We start from the raw sequence: 21,149 nt of genomic DNA on the forward strand, positions 1-21,149 counted from the left end.
AGAAAACAAATCAAAAATTAATCATTAATGTATTTTTTTCCAAGATTAACAAATTTTAGTAATTTGAAATTTATGATAATTTAGTGAGTTCGATTCTTTTGAGATTTTAAATTTATTATTATTAACTAGTAAATTGTTTATGGTTTTAATTTTTTGAAACGATTTTAAAGAACAATATTTATCCTTTGAAAATGAAATGAAAACTAATATATTTAAAATGTAAAGGTCAAATCTGTTGACCAATATTGCTTCTCTTTGCAGTTCAACAACACATACAACAGTGCAGTGGGAGCAATTTATGTTAAGGTTGAAATAAGTCAGGTTTGGATGGGTTGTGTGTTATTTAGATTATGTTCGATGAAACTTCAAACCTACTGTGATTTTGATGTGGTTGCTTCCTTTGAAATGTTTTGACATACTCATTTATTTTCAATGGGTTTTCGCTTATCGACAACGGCTTGAGAATTGATCCAAGAACGTCAGGTGGATACGTGAAGTGATTGGGGATGTGATTGGCAGAGTCTATCTTAAACTTGATATAGCTGCATGGAGCGATAATGATTAATAGTTAAATGATCAATATATATTTTTATTGATTAAAGTTGAAATATTTCACATATCAACCATACTAAAACAAATGTTTTAGTCTTGATTACTATATGATCAGTATTCCGCTGAATTTGAGCTATTTTAGCGACTTTTTGTTGTCAACTTCGAAACATTGAACTACCTAAAAAGCTTGTGTTGAATTAAATTTTCAAGGTCCTTTATGAGTGGTTACAAATCCACTAATCGTTGTCTTCGTCCAACTTTAAAACTGAGTTTTGATAAACTCGATGTTTGCAAATTTCTTCATATAAAAGTAGTTTTTCTTTTGGTTCCCTTCATATATATTATTTTTTGACCAAACATATATGTTATTATTAAATACCAATGTTAATAAAAAGATCTGCTTTGTCCAAAAAATAATAGTGATAATAACAAAATCTGTAACTGAAACACGTGTGCCAATGCATATAATAAAGGTGCAGGGAGAACATTCATATGAACACAAGAAGGAGAAAACAAGTATTTGGGAAACATGTCCTGGTCAGAAGAGTCTAACAACTTTTATCTTCCTATAAGCCTTGTTTATAACTATGATTATCAACTAATAAAAGATATATAAAATTTGTTTGCAATTTGTTTTTTTAAAATTAATTTTCTTTAAAAAGTGTATCTTTTGAAATTAGATGAAATAATTAAAATGTTTTATATGTGAAGATAAAATTCGTTGACCAATATTGCTTTTCTCAACTTGCTGATGACCTGTTAATCTTCATTGATGGATCAATTGAGTCGGTGCAGACTGTGCTAATGACGCTACATGAGTTTGAGCAGCGCTCCGGACTTGCGGTCAGCTTTCAAAAAACGAGCTTCTTTGCATCGGGTTTAACTGACGAATGAATAGCAACGATCCAGGCTTCTACGGGAATGACCTCTGCCTCACTGCCTATGAGATATCTTGGTGTGCCTCTGATCTCGAAAAAACTCTCACTTGTTAACTGCCAGCCCCTGATTCAAGCAGTAAAAGCAAAATTTAACTCCTAAACAGTAAAATCGCTTTCATTTGCGGGAAGATTGCTTTTAATAAAGACGGTGATTTCGGGAATTACTACCTTTTGGTGCTTTTCTTTCATACTGCCGTAGGCGTGTGTAAAGCAAATAAACTCCATGTGTGGTTCCTTTCTCTGGCATGGAGAGCTTGAAGGTAGCCATTCAGCACGCGTCTCTTGGGATACGGTTACTAATACGCGAGAGCAGGGCGGTTTAGGCGTGCGTGACTTGGCTACTTGGAACAGAGCGTGCATCCTCAAGCTGGTTTGGCTCTTGTTCTTCAGAGAAGACTCAGTTTGGGTGGTCTGGTTTAAGGAGGTCATTTTGAGAGGATCAATACATAACTACTGGACAGTTAGACCAAATCCCAAATACTCGTGGCTAGCAAATAAACTGATCAAGGCGAGGGAATTGATTTTTCCTTTGATAAAGTGTAGAGTTGGGAATGGTCTTACCACTAGATTCTGGGATGATAATTGGTCTCCGTTTGGCAATATCTTCACTTTTCTGAATGGAGCTTCTTCTCGATTGGGGATACCGCATAGAGCCACTCTGGCTTCCTTGTCTGCTAATGGCAATTGGATTCTCCCGCATGCTCGGACTGATAATCAATTGGCGTTTCAAGCATACCTCACTACTCTGATCCTAACAGAAGAAGATGATCAGTTTGAATGGGAAGTAGCAGGAACAACAAGGAAGACATTCTCAACTGGTTCGGTCTATACTTACCTTCGAGGAGATATCGAAACTGTGAACTGGTCGCAACTGGTGTGGTCTCCCCTTGGAATCCCGAAGCAAAGCTTTTTGACTTGGCTTGTGATGCTCAATAGATGTCCAACAAAAGACCGTATGATCAATCGGGGGTTAGACGTTACACCGACTTGTATCCTATGCAACGCTAATCCTGAATCCAGAAACCATCTCTTTTTTGACTATCCGTTTGCGTTTACAATTTGGTCGGCGATGGCTTCTCGTCGGAATATTCCGGCCCTGCAAAACTGGGATGCAACGGTCAATCAACTGCGGCAACAAACAGGCAACAAGCATGGAAAACGGCTCACCTTCCTCTGCTGGCAATTTACAATCTATTCGATATGGCGTGAGCGGAACAAAAGACTGCATCGTGCTATCTTCAGAACCCCTGACTTGATTATTGTAGGGCTTGATCGACTGATCCGAAACAGGATTCAGAGTGTCAGAATCACTAATCCTCGATCTGCTAGCATGATGATGCAGTACTGGATGGGAGGAAGTTGAACGGGTTCTGTTTCTACAGGTTTCTTCGATGATGTCGGAGATCAATTTGATAAATCAAACTGGTGGGCTCAACACTCTCTTTATTTGGGCTTCTGAAACTCCATCTTACTACCTAATAGGCTTGGCTACTAGTTCTCTTAATATGTGTCTTTGGTTTTAACTCTATTGGGCCATTTGGCGTGCTCACTAGCCTCTAAGTAGGTTTGTAATATTTACTCTTCTCTGCAATTTAAATTTGAAAGCCTTTTTACAAAAAAAAAAAATTGTCAACACATACCTAACATATCTTGAATTCTTGAGCGTGGATATTAATTACGTTTGGATGCTTAGTGTGTATTATACTATGTTCGATGAAAATTCAAACTTATTGTGATTTGGATGTGGTTGTTTCGTTTGGAATGTTTTGCCATATTCACTTATTTTTAATGGGTTTAAGCTATCATCGGCAACCGCTTGAGAATTGATCCAACAAAGCAAGAATGTTAGGTGAATATGTGAAGTGACTGGGATGACTGGCAGAGCCTATCCTAGCTGAATTAATATAGAGCACGAAACAGTAATAAATTAACAGTTAAATGATTAATTATTTATTTAATTAATTTGAAAGTTAAATAATCTATACATATTAACGACTTAATTTTTGAAAAACAAAAAAAAAACTATTTTATGTTTAATACCAACTCGGTGATTTATGAAAATTGAGCTATTTTAGAGAATTTTTGTTGTCAACTTCAAAACATTAGTTAAAAAAACCTGCAAAACATTAAACTGCCTTGAAAGCTTCTATTTTTTTTTTAAATTAGAGTCGCTTGCTAGTAGTTAAAATAGACTAATCGTTTTGTCTTCATCCAACTTTAAAACCGAGTTTTAATTAAACTCGATTCTTGCAATCTCCACGTAAAAGTAGTTTGTTTCTTTTGATTCACTTCATATGCTAATTACTAATGTTAATAAGCAAATGTACATTTTGGAAACACATGTGCCAATGAATAATGAACACAAGAAAATAAAACAAAATAGTATTTGGGAGCATGTCTTGGTCAAAAGAGTCCAACAACTTGGGCCAACGTGTTCCTAGTTGCCCCCTTGGATCTTCGTATAAGTTCGTCCACGTCAGATTTTTAACTAAATCATGCAACTTGCAATTAAATTAAGACTAATCACCATTTTGATCAGTTCTATAGAACAAAACAGAGAGTTTGACCATATTCTAGAAACCGTAACGTGACGATAAACTTAGATTAATTATTATACTAATACCATAAAAGTCTGTCCATTCTTAACTAAACCTGGGAAATGTCTTTGTAATTAACAGATTAAATGCGCAAGTTGATTTGATTTTCGAAGAGTGTTGATCCGTTCAACTACATTCACCATTTGGACTCAAAACAAATACTCCCTCCGTTTCAATCTATTTGTCGTTCTAGACTTCGGCACACAGATTAATAAAACATTTAATTTTGTATATTTACTAGATAAAAACATCATTACCAATACACCTAATTAGATTTCAACCAATAGAAAAATATATTAGATTAAAAAGTCAATAAATTTTGTATTGAAATCATAAAACGACACTTATTTTGAAACGAAAATTTTGTTCCAAAACGACATATAATTTGAAACGGAGGGAGTACTTTACTTGAGCTAGAAACCCGTATATAACGTGATGAAAAAGCGCAGATTAAATAAAATACAAAGATCAAGATTAACCAAAAATTGAATTCAGTAGTTATCATCTTTCTTATCCAACAACCAAGCATATATCAGCTACACGTTGGCTACAGCTTTACTCATTCTCTTATTACAGCATTTTCGCACTAAATATACTAAATACTAATATTGTCTCCTTTAAGAAAAGAATGCAAAATATATATCCTTATTGTACCACTTGATAATGAAAAATATAATCTATACTTGAATACTATATAGATTTTCCTCTAAAATACATTAAAGTATATGTTGATATTAGATAGAAATCTGGTGAGACATCAAGCTAGATATTTTTATATTAGTTTTTAAAATTGCACAAGAAGAAAAATATTTATTAAGGGGAAATAGTGTTGCTGTTTTTTTTTATCGCCCACAATTTTTGTTTATTTCTGGAGAAGAACTTCTGCCAAATGGAGAAGCAAATAAATAGAAAAGTAACGCGTTGGGAAAAAAGGGGATATGGATTGAAAAAGCACGGCATAAATAAAAAACGACGCGTAGTCTACGTAGGTAAATAAAGAACGGCGTAGACCAAGTCACCTGTCATCTCCTTCATCTTTTTTCTTCACGCGGTTTTATTTCCTTTACCAACTCAACACCCAACCCCTTAAATTCCATCCCATCAAAACAAAACCAACGTAACGGATCAAAACACCTCGTCCAAAAAAAAAATCAAAATCAAATCAGATCAAATCAAAACCCTTTCGGTTTCATTTCAATTCGAATCAGAAAAACCCTAATAGTAATCGACGATGTTGCGAGCTTTAGCGCGGCCTCTCGAACGGTGTCTAGGAAGCAGAGGAGCGAGCGGCGACGGTTTGCTCTGGCAATCGGAATTGAAACCGCACGCCGGAGGAGATTACTCGATCGCGGTGGTTCAAGCCAATTCTAGCCTGGAGGATCAGAGTCAGGTTTACACGTCTTCCTCCGCTACTTACGTCGGCGTCTACGACGGCCATGGCGGTCCTGAAGCTTCTAGATTCGTTAACAGACATCTCTTTCCTTATATCCAGAGTAATAATCCTGTTTTCTCAATCTGGGTTTAATAAAAGATTCCAACTTTGCTACAAAAGTTCTGGTCTTTATGTTCTTATGTTCTGTTTTTTTTTCTGTTAAATCAATGTTCTCTTACATCTTAACATGTTCAGGTTTTGTAGTAACCTAGTTTAGTCACTTCCCAATATAAAAGCTTCGAACTTTGCTACAAAAGTCTGGTCTTTGTGATCTTATGTTCTGTTTTTTTTTCTGTTAAATCAATGTTCTCTTACATTTTAACATGTTCAGGTTTTGTAGTAACCTAGTTTAGTCACTTCCCAATTTAAAAAGCTTCGAACTTTGCTACAAAAGTCTGGTCTTTGTGATCTTATGTTCTGTTTTTTTTTTCTGTTTAACATACATAAAACATGTTCTTGTTAGGGAAGCTAACAGTATTGTTTTTTTTTTTAATTTTGCAGAGTTTGCAAATGAACATGGAGGACTATCTGCGGATGTTATCAAAAAAGCATTCAAAGAGACTGAAGAGGATTTTTGCGGTATGGTTAAACGTTCCCTGCCGATGAAGCCACAGATGGCTACTGTAGGATCTTGCTGTCTCTTTGGTGCCATCTCTAATGGCACGCTCTACGTTGCGAATCTTGGAGACTCGAGAGCGGTTCTTGGGAGCGTTGTTGCAGGGGATGATAGTAATAAGGGTGCTGCGGCTGAGCGGTTGTCTACTGATCATAACGTTGCTGTTGAGGAAGTGAGGAAGGAGGTTAAGGAACTTAACCCGGACGATTCACAGATTGTTATGTACATTCGTGGAGTTTGGAGGATTAAAGGCATTATTCAGGTAATGATTGAAGTTCCGTATGGTTTATGTTGAGCTCGTTGCGTAGTGATGTTAGTTAGCTAAGTCGTTTCTACGTGTTGTTTTCTTTATAGGTATCCAGATCGATTGGTGATGTGTACTTGAAGAAGCCTGAGTTCTACAGGGATCCGATATTCCAGCAACATGGGAATCACATTCCTTTGAGGAGACCTGCGATGACAGCTGAACCCTCTATTATAGTAAGGAAGCTTAAGCCACAAGACTTGTTTCTGATATTTGCATCAGATGGTCTCTGGGAGCATCTTAGTGATGAAGCAGCTGTAGAAATTGTACTTAAACACCCAAGAACTGTAAGTTTACTCCCTCAGCTCAGAGCTTTGTGTATCTAGCAACTTTTTTAGATTCTAACTCTCTTGGATCAACAGGGAATAGCAAGAAAACTTGTAAGAGCAGCTCTTGAAGAAGCAGCAAGGAAGAGAGAAATGAGATATGGAGATATAAAGAAAATAGCCAAGGGAGTTAGACGGCATTTCCACGACGACATAAGCGTTGTTGTTGTTTATCTTGATCAACAAAAATCCACTTCTTCATCAAATGCTAGATTGATCCAGAAAGGAGGAATCACTGCTCCACCGGATATCTACTCGTTACGCTCAGATGAAGCGGAGCAACGACGGCTTCTCAATGTGTTATATTGACTCTCTGGTTAGGGGGGAGGGGACACAACTTGTTTACATATTTGTTTAATCTTTTTTACGAAAAAATGTTTGGTGTCTTTTTAATATTTGGAGATGGATTTGTATATTCTTTTTACCAGCAAAGAACGAAAACCCTTTTCTTTTGGGGCAAAGCAGTTTTGGTGTTTGACAAAACAATACTTGTGTATGAAATCTAGTTAAAGTTTGAAACCAAGTCAAAGTTTTGGATTGTTGTTTTCTAACTTTTAGAGATATCAGTATGAACGTTTTCAAGCGCAAACCAAAAAAGTCTCAGAGGCAACCGAGTAGGTGCATGTTGCTGAGACCGCGACCACCACATTCGATGTTTGACATTGAAATTGTTAATTGTGGAATTATGTATTGACTTTGCTCAGTTGGTTGGTATGCCATACGTGGAGCACGTGTGGACACTGGTTAAGGTTTAGTTTTAAAAAATAGCTATGAAACAAAGGGACCGACCCAGAGGGCAAACCATCCAATAAATCTTATTAATATTTTAAAACAAATAAAATTTGTAGAGGTGTTTAGCTAATTATTAATTTTGGAGGATTATTTAGCAAAGTTTAAATAATTATTTTTATAGAATTAGATTTGCTATTGTATCAATTATAAAAATATTAAATATGATATATCTATGTATAGAACATTCTAAGATACAACTATTGTAATTTCCATTAGAAGTAATATATATATATTTTATATATTAAAGTAATTTACTATATCTTCTAAATGGTTCAGAAACTTTCGTAAAAGATTTTTTAAAATTTATTAAATTTTATAATATAATTTTATAAGTTAAAATAAATGACTTTATAAATCTTTGTTACGGTTTTATAAGTTTTAATATATGATTTTAAGTTTCTTATAAATTATTTATGGAATGATAAGGATTCACACACGATAATTTATTTATAAAACAGAAAATTCTTCGAAAATCAAGATCTGTAAATTTAAATAGCCTATTGAAGTGCTTAAGTTTTTTAAAAAAATCAAAAGATTTTTATTAAAACACATAAATTATTTATCGTATATTATTAACCATTATAGTATTAGTCACTACAACTGAAAGAAGTTTTCCGAAGTTAAAATTGATTAAAAAAAATTGCGTTATACCATATCACAAAAGATGTTAAATGGATTTTCTATGTTCTCTATTGAAACAACTATGACTGAAAGACTTAACTATATATATAGTGGATAATTTTATGGGAAACAAATTTAAAAGAAACTTATATTTTAACAATAAAAGTTTTCATAAACTGTTTATTAAATTTGATTCTTTTTTGTTTTTGATATTATTTTATAATATAAAATATGTACATATGCAAAAAAATTAAATTTGGCTTGCGGTATTATAAACAGTTAGACCGAGACAATGCTCTAAAAAACACATATAATGGTGATTTTTAGATGGCAATATTGAAGTGTGTTGTTTGAAAACTCAGCTTGAGTTTTTGCTGTTTTTTGAGAAAGCGAGCGGAGATTTTCAAATATATGAAAATAAAAAAAATTGTTATAAAATAAATTAAATCAATATATTTATAAGAAAAACTAACCACAAACAATTATAAGGATAAAAATTATTAAATATATCATATTTTTTTCTTTTTCATTGACTAATTGACATATGTCACTCGTGGAACCCATTTTATGTGTTTCAACATGTTCATTGTGGGTGTTCAACTGTTGAATTAAAAATTCAACAGCCCCATTGCACTAGGTCTAGTTTTTTTTGCAACTTTTAAGTAAAGTTTAAGGCTATTTTCAAAAAAAATTAAGGTCTTATTTTTACAAGTTCAGCGACTTGAACCGGAATGAGATCAAAGGAATCTTTAATACTCTCTCTGTTTCATAATAAGTGTCACTCTGAACTCATTTTCTTGTTACACAAAAAGTGTCACTTTATAATTCCAATGTAAATTATACTAATTTTCAGCTGGAAATTAATTGCAAACTGCATTGATTTTATAAATAATTTTATTTATCTAAAATACTATTGGTCAAAGTGGTATAATTAATTACAACTTACATATATTTCAACAACTTTCTTAATCTGTGTGAAAAATGTCACAACGACACTCTTTAAGAAACGGAGGGAGTAATAAACAAATAAATGGATTGTATTTAAGTTTAACATGTGAACGAAGCGTTTGTTCATAAGTCGATAGGGTTTTTGGTAGATATTTGCAACGCTGTCGTATAAAGATTATTGAGACGATGTCGTTTTAGCTCGACTTCTTCACTCTCTTTAATATCAGACAGGAAGTAGGACAAATGGAGCATCGATCGAGTTATGTTTGTATTTTGTCCGAAGAAATAGTAAGCGGTCGTGCAACATCTCAGGAGGCATTTCGATGATCTCGTTAGAGAAAACGTGGAAGGTTGAACCTTCCGAAGCTCTCCAAAAACTGAAGGCGTCGAGCTCTCCGGTCCGTAAATACTTTCGTTTCTCTTTCTTTCACAACTTGATTTATAAGTTAGCTCAAAAGTCTTTGCTTGTATGTATGTACTTAATACTTTCAGGGATCATTACAAGCAGCGTTTAAAGGACAATCCGGTGATTGCTTGTTTAGATAGAGACTCAAAAGAACTCGACACTGTTTCTACACAAGGACCACTTAGAGATGATAAGGTTTCGAGTTTGTTAGCAATATTTGTAGCAGTCCTGACGTGTCAATAGCTACAAAACATGGTGCTGTGGAACACTAACAAACATGCTCGATTTGTTCCAAAAAAATCAAGAAGGGGGCACTAAAAGTAATGACATTGTTGTTCCTTGTCTGAATTTGGCTGTCTTGATCCAAGGGCATGAGAATCTTGCGGAACTAGTCTTTCTTATGTTTCATGATACTGGGCACGCAAAGAACATTATTCAAAGGTAAGTTTCTTGTAGCTGAGGGCAGTGAAATGGAACCAGTGTGTGTCGTTGATGGATGTTGCGCTGATACTGCGAGGTTAGCTCTGGGTTGCCAAGGACGGAAAGGAGATGGGCTGACGTTGGTGTACTGCTGCTGAGGCATCTGCGTTGGACATCGTCTAGCGCTATGGCCAAACACGCTGCAGATTTGGCAGCGACCTTGGTACCCTTTTGATGGCTTGTACTCCTCCTGTTTCCAGCTTGGCTTGTTGCTGCCTCGCTGCTGATGTTGCTTTGAGCGAGCTGTGACATACTCTATCTTGTCTTCAGGTTCTAAAGGTTTCCCGAGTAGCGGTAGTTGGTCAAAGCGGCTAGTTAAGCCTCTCATATAATCATCGTCTCCCTTTTTGAGCTGCTGCTGGATGTTGTGTCCACGACTTGGAGTTGCATACGTTGAACTGAGGTACTTCCAGACATCGTGAGACGTCGTCTTGGTATTGGTCACAAGCGGTTGGATGGTTGGAGACAAGGTACCGATGAGACCACTGTATATAAGACGATCCTGTCGCCTCCACTTTGTGAACTCAGGATTCACCACAGACGATGTATTGTCAACGGTTATTGTTTGATCTGGTGCTGGTGTTGACCCATCGATGTATCCCGTTAGGTCGTACCCGTCGAGTAGGGCATGAACTTGGAGGCTCCAAGTCATGTAGTTGGTGGAGGTGAGTTTGTTGACGTTGACCATGTTGACATTAACAAGAGGTTGAGTACTATCAACTTGGTCATGAGTTGTTGTTGCAGCCATATGGGCGATTTTGAGAAAACAAGGGAAGGAAGATGGCGGCTGAGGAAAAGAATAAAAAAATTTAGGGTAATCGTTTTATGCTCTTGATACCACCACCATGTTGAGAATGTATCTCTTTGCATAATACAAGGAGGAGTTATATACAGAAAGGACGTAGGGCAGTCATTAACTATACATTCCTAAAACAAGAGGGATCGATATCATACAAGATTTTCTAGAGAGATACGTGATATCTCTTACAGTGAATCGAGAGAGTAAACGCACCAGTACCGTTGACGCGCTGTATGATGCGATTGGTGTTATTTTTGACGCCAAATGATAGCCATGCGGTTGCTTGCTTCTCAAGTAAGTATGATTAACTGTTTAGACCACTGCATATTCTTCATGTCTAGTACTAAAAATATCTTATGGTCAAGAGCACACTTCTTTCGTTGTTGTTGTAAACAGGATGATATATGTAAATCTATTGCTGAAAGTGGTGAAATAGACACACACTTTAGCTCCTAAACTGTTCTGCAGCCTCCATCTATAGTCCAGTCCTTTCTATTGTTCATAGTCATGCTTTAAATTTCAGAGTTTTATGTTTTTCTCCGTGACCACTTTTAGACGGGTGGCGTATGTTCATGTTCTTCCAACAGCAGAAGAGTTATATTAATACATGTTCTAAAAATTATGAAGCGTACGTTTTCAGAGCCTAGAATACTGATGTAGATTGATATTGTACTCACATGTTGTCTAAATGTGTATTTGAATCTGTAGTTGGCAGGAAGTGACTCTTAAGAAAAGAGTACCATAGTTGAGAAGCAAGTTCTCGACAAGCTAATCCAACTCGCACAAAGATTCTCCGACGATCCTCTAGTCATACAAAGGTAACGAAAACCAAAAGAAAACCATTTTTAATCTTGATGTCTAGTGACGTACTTGTGACTTACGGGTCAGGGACTCAGGTCTCTATGTACAATACTGTAGTCGTGGTGCATAATCCTTGTGGTTGACCGGTTTGATCAGGTGATGTCGATAATTTCTATAATCAATCTAAGATCACCATCCCACGCAGCCAGTGATATAGAGGCTGGAGCAGGTGATCTAGCAGTACAAGCTATGAAGAGGTTCCCATAAGCGGCAGAGAAACGCTTGCAACTTTGCTGTAAGAAACGCAGAGAACAGGTAGTTCTTTCCATCTTTTATCCATCCCAACAATATGCACACGTCAGTCTCTGATCAGTTCAGCTATTTTGTTGGGCACGTTACAGAACTATTCTGCTTACAATGAGATATGCAGAGCCTCTTCAACTGATGCACTAAGAGACCTTGGCCTTGATAACTACAATAGCTAAGGCCAATCTTCTGGACTGTTTTTTTTTTTGTTCGAAGAGAGTTGAAACTTGTACTAAATTGGGAACTTGGAACAACTCCGAGTGTTATGACACTTGTTTTTTGTGTGCTCCTTTACTTGTTAGTTAGTCTCTTCTCCGCTATCCACCAAAACTTACACCACTAGATAGAATGATGACTTTTCCTAAAGAGTGATTGACTTATGAGTCTCAACCATTTTCTCACGGGTGAAACAAGAATAGTGTGTTGTTTTCTATTGAAGTTGGCCTAACTCTGTCGCAACTCTCAAGGGGCACAGTTTGAATCGTTGATATGAAATTGGAATAAATTCATTTCTATAACATTCGGATGACTGATTTTAGAAAAAAATTTAAACATTTTTAAATGATTCAATGATATATTTTAAAACTAAAACACTATTTCTCATTCCAGTTGATTAATCTTGAGATATGTTTTTGATAACTAAACTAAAAATGAAACTCATCTTTCTTTAGGATTAATAAAGCCAGATAATAGAAGACATTAGTGCATGATCACGTTAAGTGTTTAGAAAAAATATGTCTGCTAAGAAAGTGACAAAATTTTGCAGATAATCGAGATGATTTTATTCATCCAACAAGAAGACAAATTATGATCGGGCTTTGCGGTCAAGTCGCAGTAGACAGACCTTGGACGCTAACACGTTTCAGGTTCGATCCTCCTGATATGCGAAACTAAATCACATTGTTCTGTTCACCTAATGCGGATATAAATTCATGTTTTAGGACCCATTTGAATGCTCTGGAGAAGGAGTCTATCCGCGGACTTGCGACTCTTCTCGAATCAACCAGGTTAAAAAATTCTTTTTCAAAAAAAAAAGACAATTTATCCAAATAAATGTTTTCTAAAAAATAAGTAGAAAATAATCGTTTGAAGATGCACAAGTGTAGTCCAACTCTTTAATATATACTTGTCGTGTTTTTATCAGCTGTCAACTGAATTGTTAGGTGGTCCTTCTCTCTTATTTTACTACCTATCCGACTACTGTATACTATTCTTTCTATTTCACAATAAATATCATTCTAATCTTTTTTTCTTCTTATACAAAATATTACTTTACAATTCTAATGCAAATTATATTTACTTTCAGCTGAAATTAATTGTAAACTATATTAATTTTATTTATCTCAAATACTATTGGTGGGAGACGTGTAAGTAATAACAACTTACATATATTTTCATCACTTTCTTAATCCGTATAAAAAAATATCAAAGTAATATTTATTCAGAATCGGAGGGAGTACAATATTGCTGTTTTCGAAACAACTCCATCCATAAAATACTCAAAACTAATTTCTCAACAAGATAATATTAGTTTTAATATAACTTAGATAATTAATTAAATTTACATTTTTCTAAAAAGTCAAGCTACTCATAAATCTCCAAGTGGTAACGAAAATTTAATGGTTCATTGTATTCTTTTTATTCTCTCAATTTTTTATATTTGCGGGTGAGTTACGTTCCGAAAGTAGTGGATATTCATTCTAATACAAGAGTCATAAGACCATCTCTAATGGTTTACTCTATTTTTTTACTCTAAAATATAATAAATCTATAATAGAGTTGAGTTATTCTCCATTGGTACTCTATTTTCAAGTGAAAGTTAGAGTGATAAAAAAAATGAACAACTTACTCTATAGTATATAAAGTAACTCCATTTTTTCCTCTATTATAGTGTGAAAAATAGAGTATCATTAGAATATTTTTATTCTAAATTCTATTTTAAAATAAAAAATAGAGTGGTTCGAGATACTCTAACTAGTAAAATTGATATTCTAACAACTACTCTACATAGACAATGTGTTGCTAGTTTCCCAAAAAAAAAGTGTATGAATTGGAAGTGAAATAACATGTGGTTCCTGCGTAGCATCCACTATTTTTTCCATTTATGAAATTTTGTAAATGAATTGGAAAAAGTGTAAAAATCACTAGCAGTTTAATTTTTTTTGTCTTTTTCTAAGAAAAAAACGGAAGAACCACTTAACTGTAATATACATGTCAAAAGGTGGGTTTCATCCACTTTTATTTATAGAGCACTCTTTACTTTGAACAGATTTTTAATTATCCACTTTCACTATTTAAACTTCTAGAACCGTTCTATCTACACTTGTACGCTAGATCCGCTAAATCCGCAATATTTATTAGTTTTTTTTCATTTGGAGCTAATGTGTTGCCCCCTCCCCTTTCCAAAAAAGCTATATAGACAATGCTAATCAAGTATCATATTAAATATTGTTTTAATTTTAAAATTTTGTTTCTCTCTTACAATAAATGTCATTCTAATCTTTTTTCTTCTTATACAAAAATATTACTTTACAATTCCAATGCAAATTATATTTACTTTCAGCTGAAATTAATTGTAAACTACATTAATTTTATTTATCCCAAATACTATTGGTGAGAGACGTGTAATTAATAACAACTTACATATATTTTCATCGCTTTCTTAATCTGTGTAAAAAAAATGTCAAAGTAACATTTATTCAGAAACGGAGGGAGTATAATATTGCTGTTTTTGAAACAACTCCATCCATAAAATACTCAAAACTAATTTCTCAACAAGATAATATTAGTTTTAATATAACTTAGATAATTAATTAAATTTACATTTTTCTTAAAAATCAAACTACTCATAAATCTCCAAGTGGTAACAAAAATTTAATGGTTTGAGAAAGTCTCCTTGTATTCTTTTTATTCTCTCAATTTTTTTATATTTGCGGGTGAGTTACGTTCCGAAAGTAGTGGATGTTCATTCTAATACAAGAGTCATAAGACCATCTCCAATGGTTTACTCTATTTTTTACTCTAAAATAGAGTAAATCTATAATAGAGTTGAGTTATTCTCTATTGGTACTCTATTTTAAAGTGAAAGTTAGAGTGATGAAGAAAAAATGAACAACTTACTCTATAGTATATAAAGTAACTCCATTTTTTCCTCTATTATAGTGTGAAAAATAGAATATCATTAGAATATTTTTATTCTAAATTCTATTTTAAAATAAAAAATAGAGTGGTTCGAGATACTCTAACTAGTAAAATTGATATTCTAACAACTACTCTACATAGACAATGTGTTGCTAGTTTCCCAAAAAAAAAAAAGAGAGTATGAATTGGAAGTGAAATAACATGTGGTTCCTGCACCAAAGCATAGCATCCACTATTTTTTTTCATTTATGAAATTTTGTAAATGAATTGGAAAAAGTGTAAGAATCACTAGCAGTTTAATTTTTTGTCCTTTTCTAAGAAAAAAGCGGAAGAACCACTTAACTGTAATATACATGTCAAAAGGTGGGTTTCATCCACTTTTATTTATAGATCACGCTTTACTTTGAACCGCTTTTTAATTATCCACTTTCACTATTTAAACATATGTTTTGAACTTCTAGAACCGCTCTATCTACACTTGTACGCTAGATCCGCTAAATCCGCAATATTTATTAGTTTTTTTCATTTGGAGCTAATGTGTTGCCCCCTCCCCCTTCCAAAAAAGCTATATAGACAATGCTAATCAAGTATCATATGAAATGTTGTTTTAATTTTAAAAGTTTTATTATAAGTATCATTTTACATTTTTAATGTATATATTAAATTAACTTTTTCAATTTTTATCCTTATTTTTAGTTCATCAATTAATAAAATGGAATTTTTTTATAATAGAAGTAAAACAGAAAATTTAACAGTTTTTTTAATGTATGTGGAAAAACTTTAAACGATATTTATATGAAATGGAAAAGTTATTTTTCAATCCGAAGTAAATTGATGGGCCATGGAATGCAGCTCAATATTTTTCACAATCTTAAAAAAAACTACGGTGATTCGCTTTAAAATGATGCTTACTCATGCAGCTTCCCCCTTTTACTAAATATAATAATTTTAGAAACAATAATAAACTTTTATTCTGTTCTTCTTATACCATAATCATGCTAACTTTATATTGATTCTTCACTATAATTAAACCACATATTTAAGCAAAAACTGTTACTTTATTTTTTAATAAAATATTGAAGCACTGTCTATGGAAATGGACCTATGTGAAACAGTGCCTCACTGTCTCTTTTAATTGTAACATTATCTGAACAAATTTTACATTAGATCTGCCTGCCTTCGCAATTGTCTCATTATTGTTATCTTCTCTTTTATCTTACTTTGAGTGTGATTGGCAAAACATTAGAGTAAATGAGAGTAATTGGGAGTAAAAAGAGAATATTAACCAGAATAAGTGATTCCTCTTGAAAATATACATGAGGAAAAAATAAGGTACTTTACCTCTATTTAAATAGTAATCAGAGTAAAAGAATAAAATAAGAGAAAAATACCAATATAATATCAAACCAAGTTTTTGCTACAAAAATAGTATCACAGAGAGAAAAATAACCAAATTTTTTTTTATTGAAATGTAAATATACATTTATAACCCTTGCGTTAAGTAATTTAATATTTAGGGTCTAGAGTTAATGGATGAGATTTTAGAAATGTATTCAAATATTTAAACAAAAAATAAATATTAAAATTTTCAAAACAAAAAGTACTACTTCAGTTATTTTATTTTTTAATGTTATTTTTGTGACAAAAAACTAAAAAATGTTGTTTGAAAAAATTGTCCATAAAATAATGATTATTTTCTTTTTTCACCTGACTGGTGAATTGCCAGAGTAATTAATTTAGAACGAGAATATAAAGTTCGCTGTGTCTTTCTCGCTGTGTTTTTCGGTCACACCCTTTACCTAGTAGAGGATAGAAACAAATTGAATTAATCTCTATCTACAGCATATACAGAGCCATGCCTTACATGTTAGCAAAAAGGCATTGGCCACAGGCCCCACAAAACATATGAATTCTAAGGGCCTCTTAATTTTCAGTTTTGGTATTACATATTGATATTAGTGAGTGTTTATGTAATGATAAAGTTACATTTCTTTTTTATTTTTGACTAAAGAAATGAAAATCTAAAATTTTAAACATAAAAGAAAGTCTAGAATCCAGTTGTCTGGATGTATATCTACATACATAAGTAAAAAAAAAAATCTCTTACATATGAACTCTTTCCAAAATAATTTTATATATTTTTTCTATGTGCTTCTCTTCTTTTTCGTTTGCTATATATCTTTTTCCTATCATGATTTTTTTTTTGTTATTCCATGGTGATATTTCCTTCCCATTCCTTATTTTTTTTCTGTTTACATGCTATTTCATATTTTTTTTTCTTAAATAAATTGGAAGGTCTCTATTTTTAGATTTGCCTTAGGCCCCTATATACCTAAGCACGGCACTGAGCATATATGTCGATTCTGATGCTAGGAAGAAACGATTATGACCAGACTTAAAAAACAAATTTTTAAGAAACAAGACTTAAAAAGGGGTGTTACAAAAAAAAAAGACTTAAAAAGGGGAAATTTCATAAACCGAGCAGTGGTTTATGATGATATCTGTATATATGTATGTTGAAAACTACTTAAACATGAATCTTTGTTGCGATGAAAAAATCTTATGTATGATTTGTTTTCACGTGGTCGAGATTCTAAACCTAATGGTTTTTGGTATGACTCTAAGCCTAAAGTTATACTAATGTATATAATTGATTTGTCACCGTAAGAAAATTATGTGTGGCCAGCAAAAATATATAACGAAAATGGTACTTGAAACGTTAACAGCTTAATCATGTAATAAACCACAACATGTTTCCTTTGTTTGTACTTATAAAATTTTCTAACAATCTAATTTTTTTTATAACTGTGGTGTAACACAAAAGTTTTCTAGATTTAAAGATTAATTACCGCGAGATCCGCAAGATCCACATTTTTTTACCAGTTAAAGTACTCCAGGTGGCTAAAAAGAATCGAACATAGAACGGTACTCACAACTGTGAGCCATTTACCATTAGACCAAAACCACTCGATTGGTTTTTTTTTTTTAATTGGACATGTTATCTTTTAGATTAGCCTTATAATACTCCAACAATCTAATTGCTGCTTTTGTAATTGAACATGTTATCTTTTATTTGTGCTTTCAATTCTTTCTTCTTTTCATAAAATTCATCTTCATTCTTTTACGAAAATTATAGGGTTTAGAACCTTTTTCTTAAGATCAAGTTAATAGGGAAACCGAGCCTTATAATATTCACGTATTTTTAATCTATATATACTAATATGTATATAACACACGTTTATTGAACGATATGATAATTTAATCATGTAATTGTTATTTTGTTCGTTTCTGCTGTTCAGATGTTGATATACATAAAAATCAACAGTCCAGATAGTTTATGAGATTTGTCTGATAAGGACTAATACTTTATGGTATCGTATATATGGCCTTGGGTTACTCAACATACTGTTGGGAGGGCTCTCTATTATGAGGATGCCGATGCGACGTGACGAACCACTTGCTGTTGAGTGTTGAGTGTATCGACGATAAGCGACAAGCTAAATGGAGACCTAATCCGGTTCATGTTATACTCTTCCTTTTATGGTATGTCAACTTGAAGTTTAACAAACATCAAAGTAGTTGAGCTTCGCTTTCAGTTTCTCAGAGAAGTATATTTATAGTATTCCCATTTGTGATATATGTTGAAACACTTACAGTTAATGCAGTTATTTATGGCATTAAAATGCCACTATTTTTCATCACTTTGTCTTTTTTTTTTAACATCACTTTATCTAAAAAAAACATTTTTAGTCGTGATCGACTGAATTAATGTAAATAGTGTTATTACGGTCCACTTAACATGCCCTCAATTTTCTCTCTCGAACCCTAATTCCGCTCGATCTCCGCTTCCATCTAGCCTCTCCGGCGCCGACTGGTGCTGTGAGAGGGCCCACGAATCTCCCGACATATCCATCTCTGCCTCTTCTCTATGCTGCTCTCTACTCGTCTTGTCTCTTTGCGCGGTGTCTCTAGATTCAATCGAATAACCGGATTTCAAAGGCGTCTTTGGCTCCTCCAGAGCACCAGCGAGATGAGAAGAGTCGGGTTATCCTAAGGCCTTTGGGTCTCCTGCTAGTCGCTGACTGTGCTCGAAGCTGGGTCAGCTTTGAGATCCGAGAAAGGTGGAACATGGGACGCGTAGCTGCCGTTGCTGTTCCTCCTCTCCATCTCGCTCCAGTCAATCTCTTCTTTTGGGTTTCTCCAAAGTCCGTAGAGCTCCTCCTCTCTGTTGAGTGAAAAGTGGTTGTGAGGCATACCACTTGAGGACCTCTTTTCTTTAGTTCGAGAGACAACTACCATGGCGTTCTTTGGTTTTCGTTTGGCTTCTCTTCTTGCTCCAGGTGTTGATTACTTGGGTTTTGAGGACAGCTCTCTGTTTTTGGCGTCACTTGCAACAAGACGGAGTTTTTCTTTCACCATTGAGTCGTCTGATTTTAAGGAGTACTTGTACTCTTTCTGTGCTTCAGTCCCAGTTTCCAAAGCTCTGACAGTTCTGCTTCCATGTAGCATCGAAGTCGTCACCGTGACTTATGTGTCGCGTAGCCGGATGGAACCTGATTAGACCGCCTGCGCTTGATCGTAACTCGTGCTTTATGTCTTGTGGTGATGTTTTTGGTATTACATCTTGCTTCTGTCGAGATATCCAGAGGTTCTGTTCTATTGGCGTCCTCCTCCAGTGGTGTCCCGAAATGAGAGCCAGCCACCTCCGTTGAAGCTGCTTGGAGCCACTTCGATAAGAGTCCGACGGAACATCTCCTCAAGTTATTCTCTTGCTTTAACGGTTAATTCTGGTTAGCAGGAAGCGCTTTGGCTTAGGGAATTATACATTGTTGTTTCTAGTCCTAGAAATTACTAAGCTTTATGATGTTCAATGCTTGAACGTTCGAAGTTAAGTTGTTAGGTCTTTAGAGATTTTTTAAAACTTTTTGCGATCCTTAAAGATCAGTTTGGCTGTCAAAGCAAATTATGGCTGCAATTAATTTTGTAACCAAAACCTTCATTATCACTAATGATATTTACAATTTAGTAAAAAAAAAAGTTTTTTTTTTGTAACTTAGGCTTTCAATAAAAAAAAAAAATGTTATTACTCAGATTAATTGATTTTGTCCGGTGGGCATTCACATTTTATCTAAATTATACAGATATAGTAAGATGTGTGTCATGTGATATGATTGTTTTTGATTATTTAAAACCACCTAGTTGAATTCTTTGTTCGACGCACTTATTTGAATCACGGAATGAGATACATCGGATCGGATGTAAGTAGTTGGATAATATGATAGATATGTCGTATATGCATAACGAATTAACGTCAGTATTTAGAACTCTCTCTTTTTAAAGAGAGCGCGTCCTTTGGGAGCGTCCAAAAGCCGATCCGGTTATCGTTTATTTATTTTAACCCCCAAAAAATGATTTAACGTATATTTGTCATATTCAAATATTTTGAATTTAATAGAAAAATTTTATTTGAAATTTCGTCTTGTTCAACCAACACATTTTGAAAACCTTGTTCTATATTATCTATTTTGTTATTCTTCTATTCGTGGATTGACGAGCAACAACTAAAAAAAAGAAATAAAAAAAAGTAAAACTCTTCATGGGTTGTTTGTTATTCTTTAACATGTTTCTAAAATAGAAAAAATAGTATGAATATGTTAAGATCGAGAAAGAAATTTCAGATATTTGAGCTGAAAAATGTGAAAACTATTTTTATTTTGAAAATAGATTTTAGAAAAAACCTAATTTTCTTTTAAATTCATGGAATTTCATAACAACTGGCGAACAATTTGCTGATAGCCACATATATAAATGTGTAGAAAGAAATGTTACATGTATCATGTATGTAACATTTGCACCAGTCATTCAAATATGATCTGATAACTTAAATATTCACCGGTTTTACAAACAAACAAAAACTGATCGTATGATCTTTCTTTTTTGAACTACTCCGTATGATCAATATATCTTTTCTCTGTCTTTTGTTATTTTTTTGGTTTAAAAATGGTCTTTTTGTTATTATCAGAGTAGAATTTGTCAAGTACCAGGAAGGCAAAATCCATATCACTATTACTGGGTAAAATAATTTCCATT

The 21,149-nt window shown here is 33.7% G+C and overlaps 1 protein-coding gene and 1 long non-coding RNA gene across 4 annotated transcripts; one reads left to right on the forward strand and one right to left on the reverse strand.

The window, feature by feature from the left end:
- Positions 1–1,098: 1,098 nt before the first annotated feature.
- On the reverse strand, positions 1,099–2,852 carry LOC130498542 (uncharacterized). 3 transcript variants are annotated; one of them, XR_008937437.1, is made up of 5 exons: positions 2,658–2,852; positions 2,326–2,586; positions 2,052–2,241; positions 1,659–1,901; positions 1,099–1,554 (listed from the first exon to the last, which is right to left on the reverse strand). It is a non-coding gene; the product is annotated as an uncharacterized LOC130498542 (long non-coding RNA). The 3 variants fall into 3 exon arrangements; XR_008937438.1 differs by having other exon boundaries at positions 2,052–2,235; positions 2,326–2,594; XR_008937436.1 differs by having other exon boundaries at positions 2,326–2,594.
- A 2,337-nt stretch (positions 2,853–5,189) lies between these two features.
- On the forward strand, positions 5,190–7,304 carry LOC108836802 (probable protein phosphatase 2C 63). Its single transcript, XM_018609908.2, has 4 exons — positions 5,190–5,580; positions 6,021–6,397; positions 6,490–6,726; positions 6,802–7,304. The coding sequence occupies exons 1-4, from the start codon at positions 5,319–5,321 to the stop codon at positions 7,072–7,074; spliced, it is 1,149 nt and encodes a 382-aa protein (XP_018465410.2). The 5' UTR covers positions 5,190–5,318; the 3' UTR covers positions 7,075–7,304.
- Positions 7,305–21,149: the final 13,845 nt, after the last annotated feature.

Source organism: Raphanus sativus, chromosome 8 (assembly GCF_000801105.2).
Source record: "Raphanus sativus cultivar WK10039 chromosome 8, ASM80110v3, whole genome shotgun sequence".
Lineage (NCBI taxonomy): Eukaryota > Viridiplantae > Streptophyta > Magnoliopsida > Brassicales > Brassicaceae > Raphanus > Raphanus sativus.

Coding starts and splice junctions, on each gene's coding strand:
- LOC108836802 (XM_018609908.2), top strand. CDS start 5,319: ATGTTGCGAGCTTTAGCGCGGCCTCTCGAACGGTGTCTAGGAAGCAGA. Junction 5,581..6,020: donor TCTCTTTCCTTATATCCAGA/GTAATAATCCTG, acceptor TTAATTTTGCAG/AGTTTGCAAATGAACATGGA. Junction 6,727..6,801: donor TACTTAAACACCCAAGAACT/GTAAGTTTACTC, acceptor TTGGATCAACAG/GGAATAGCAAGAAAACTTGT.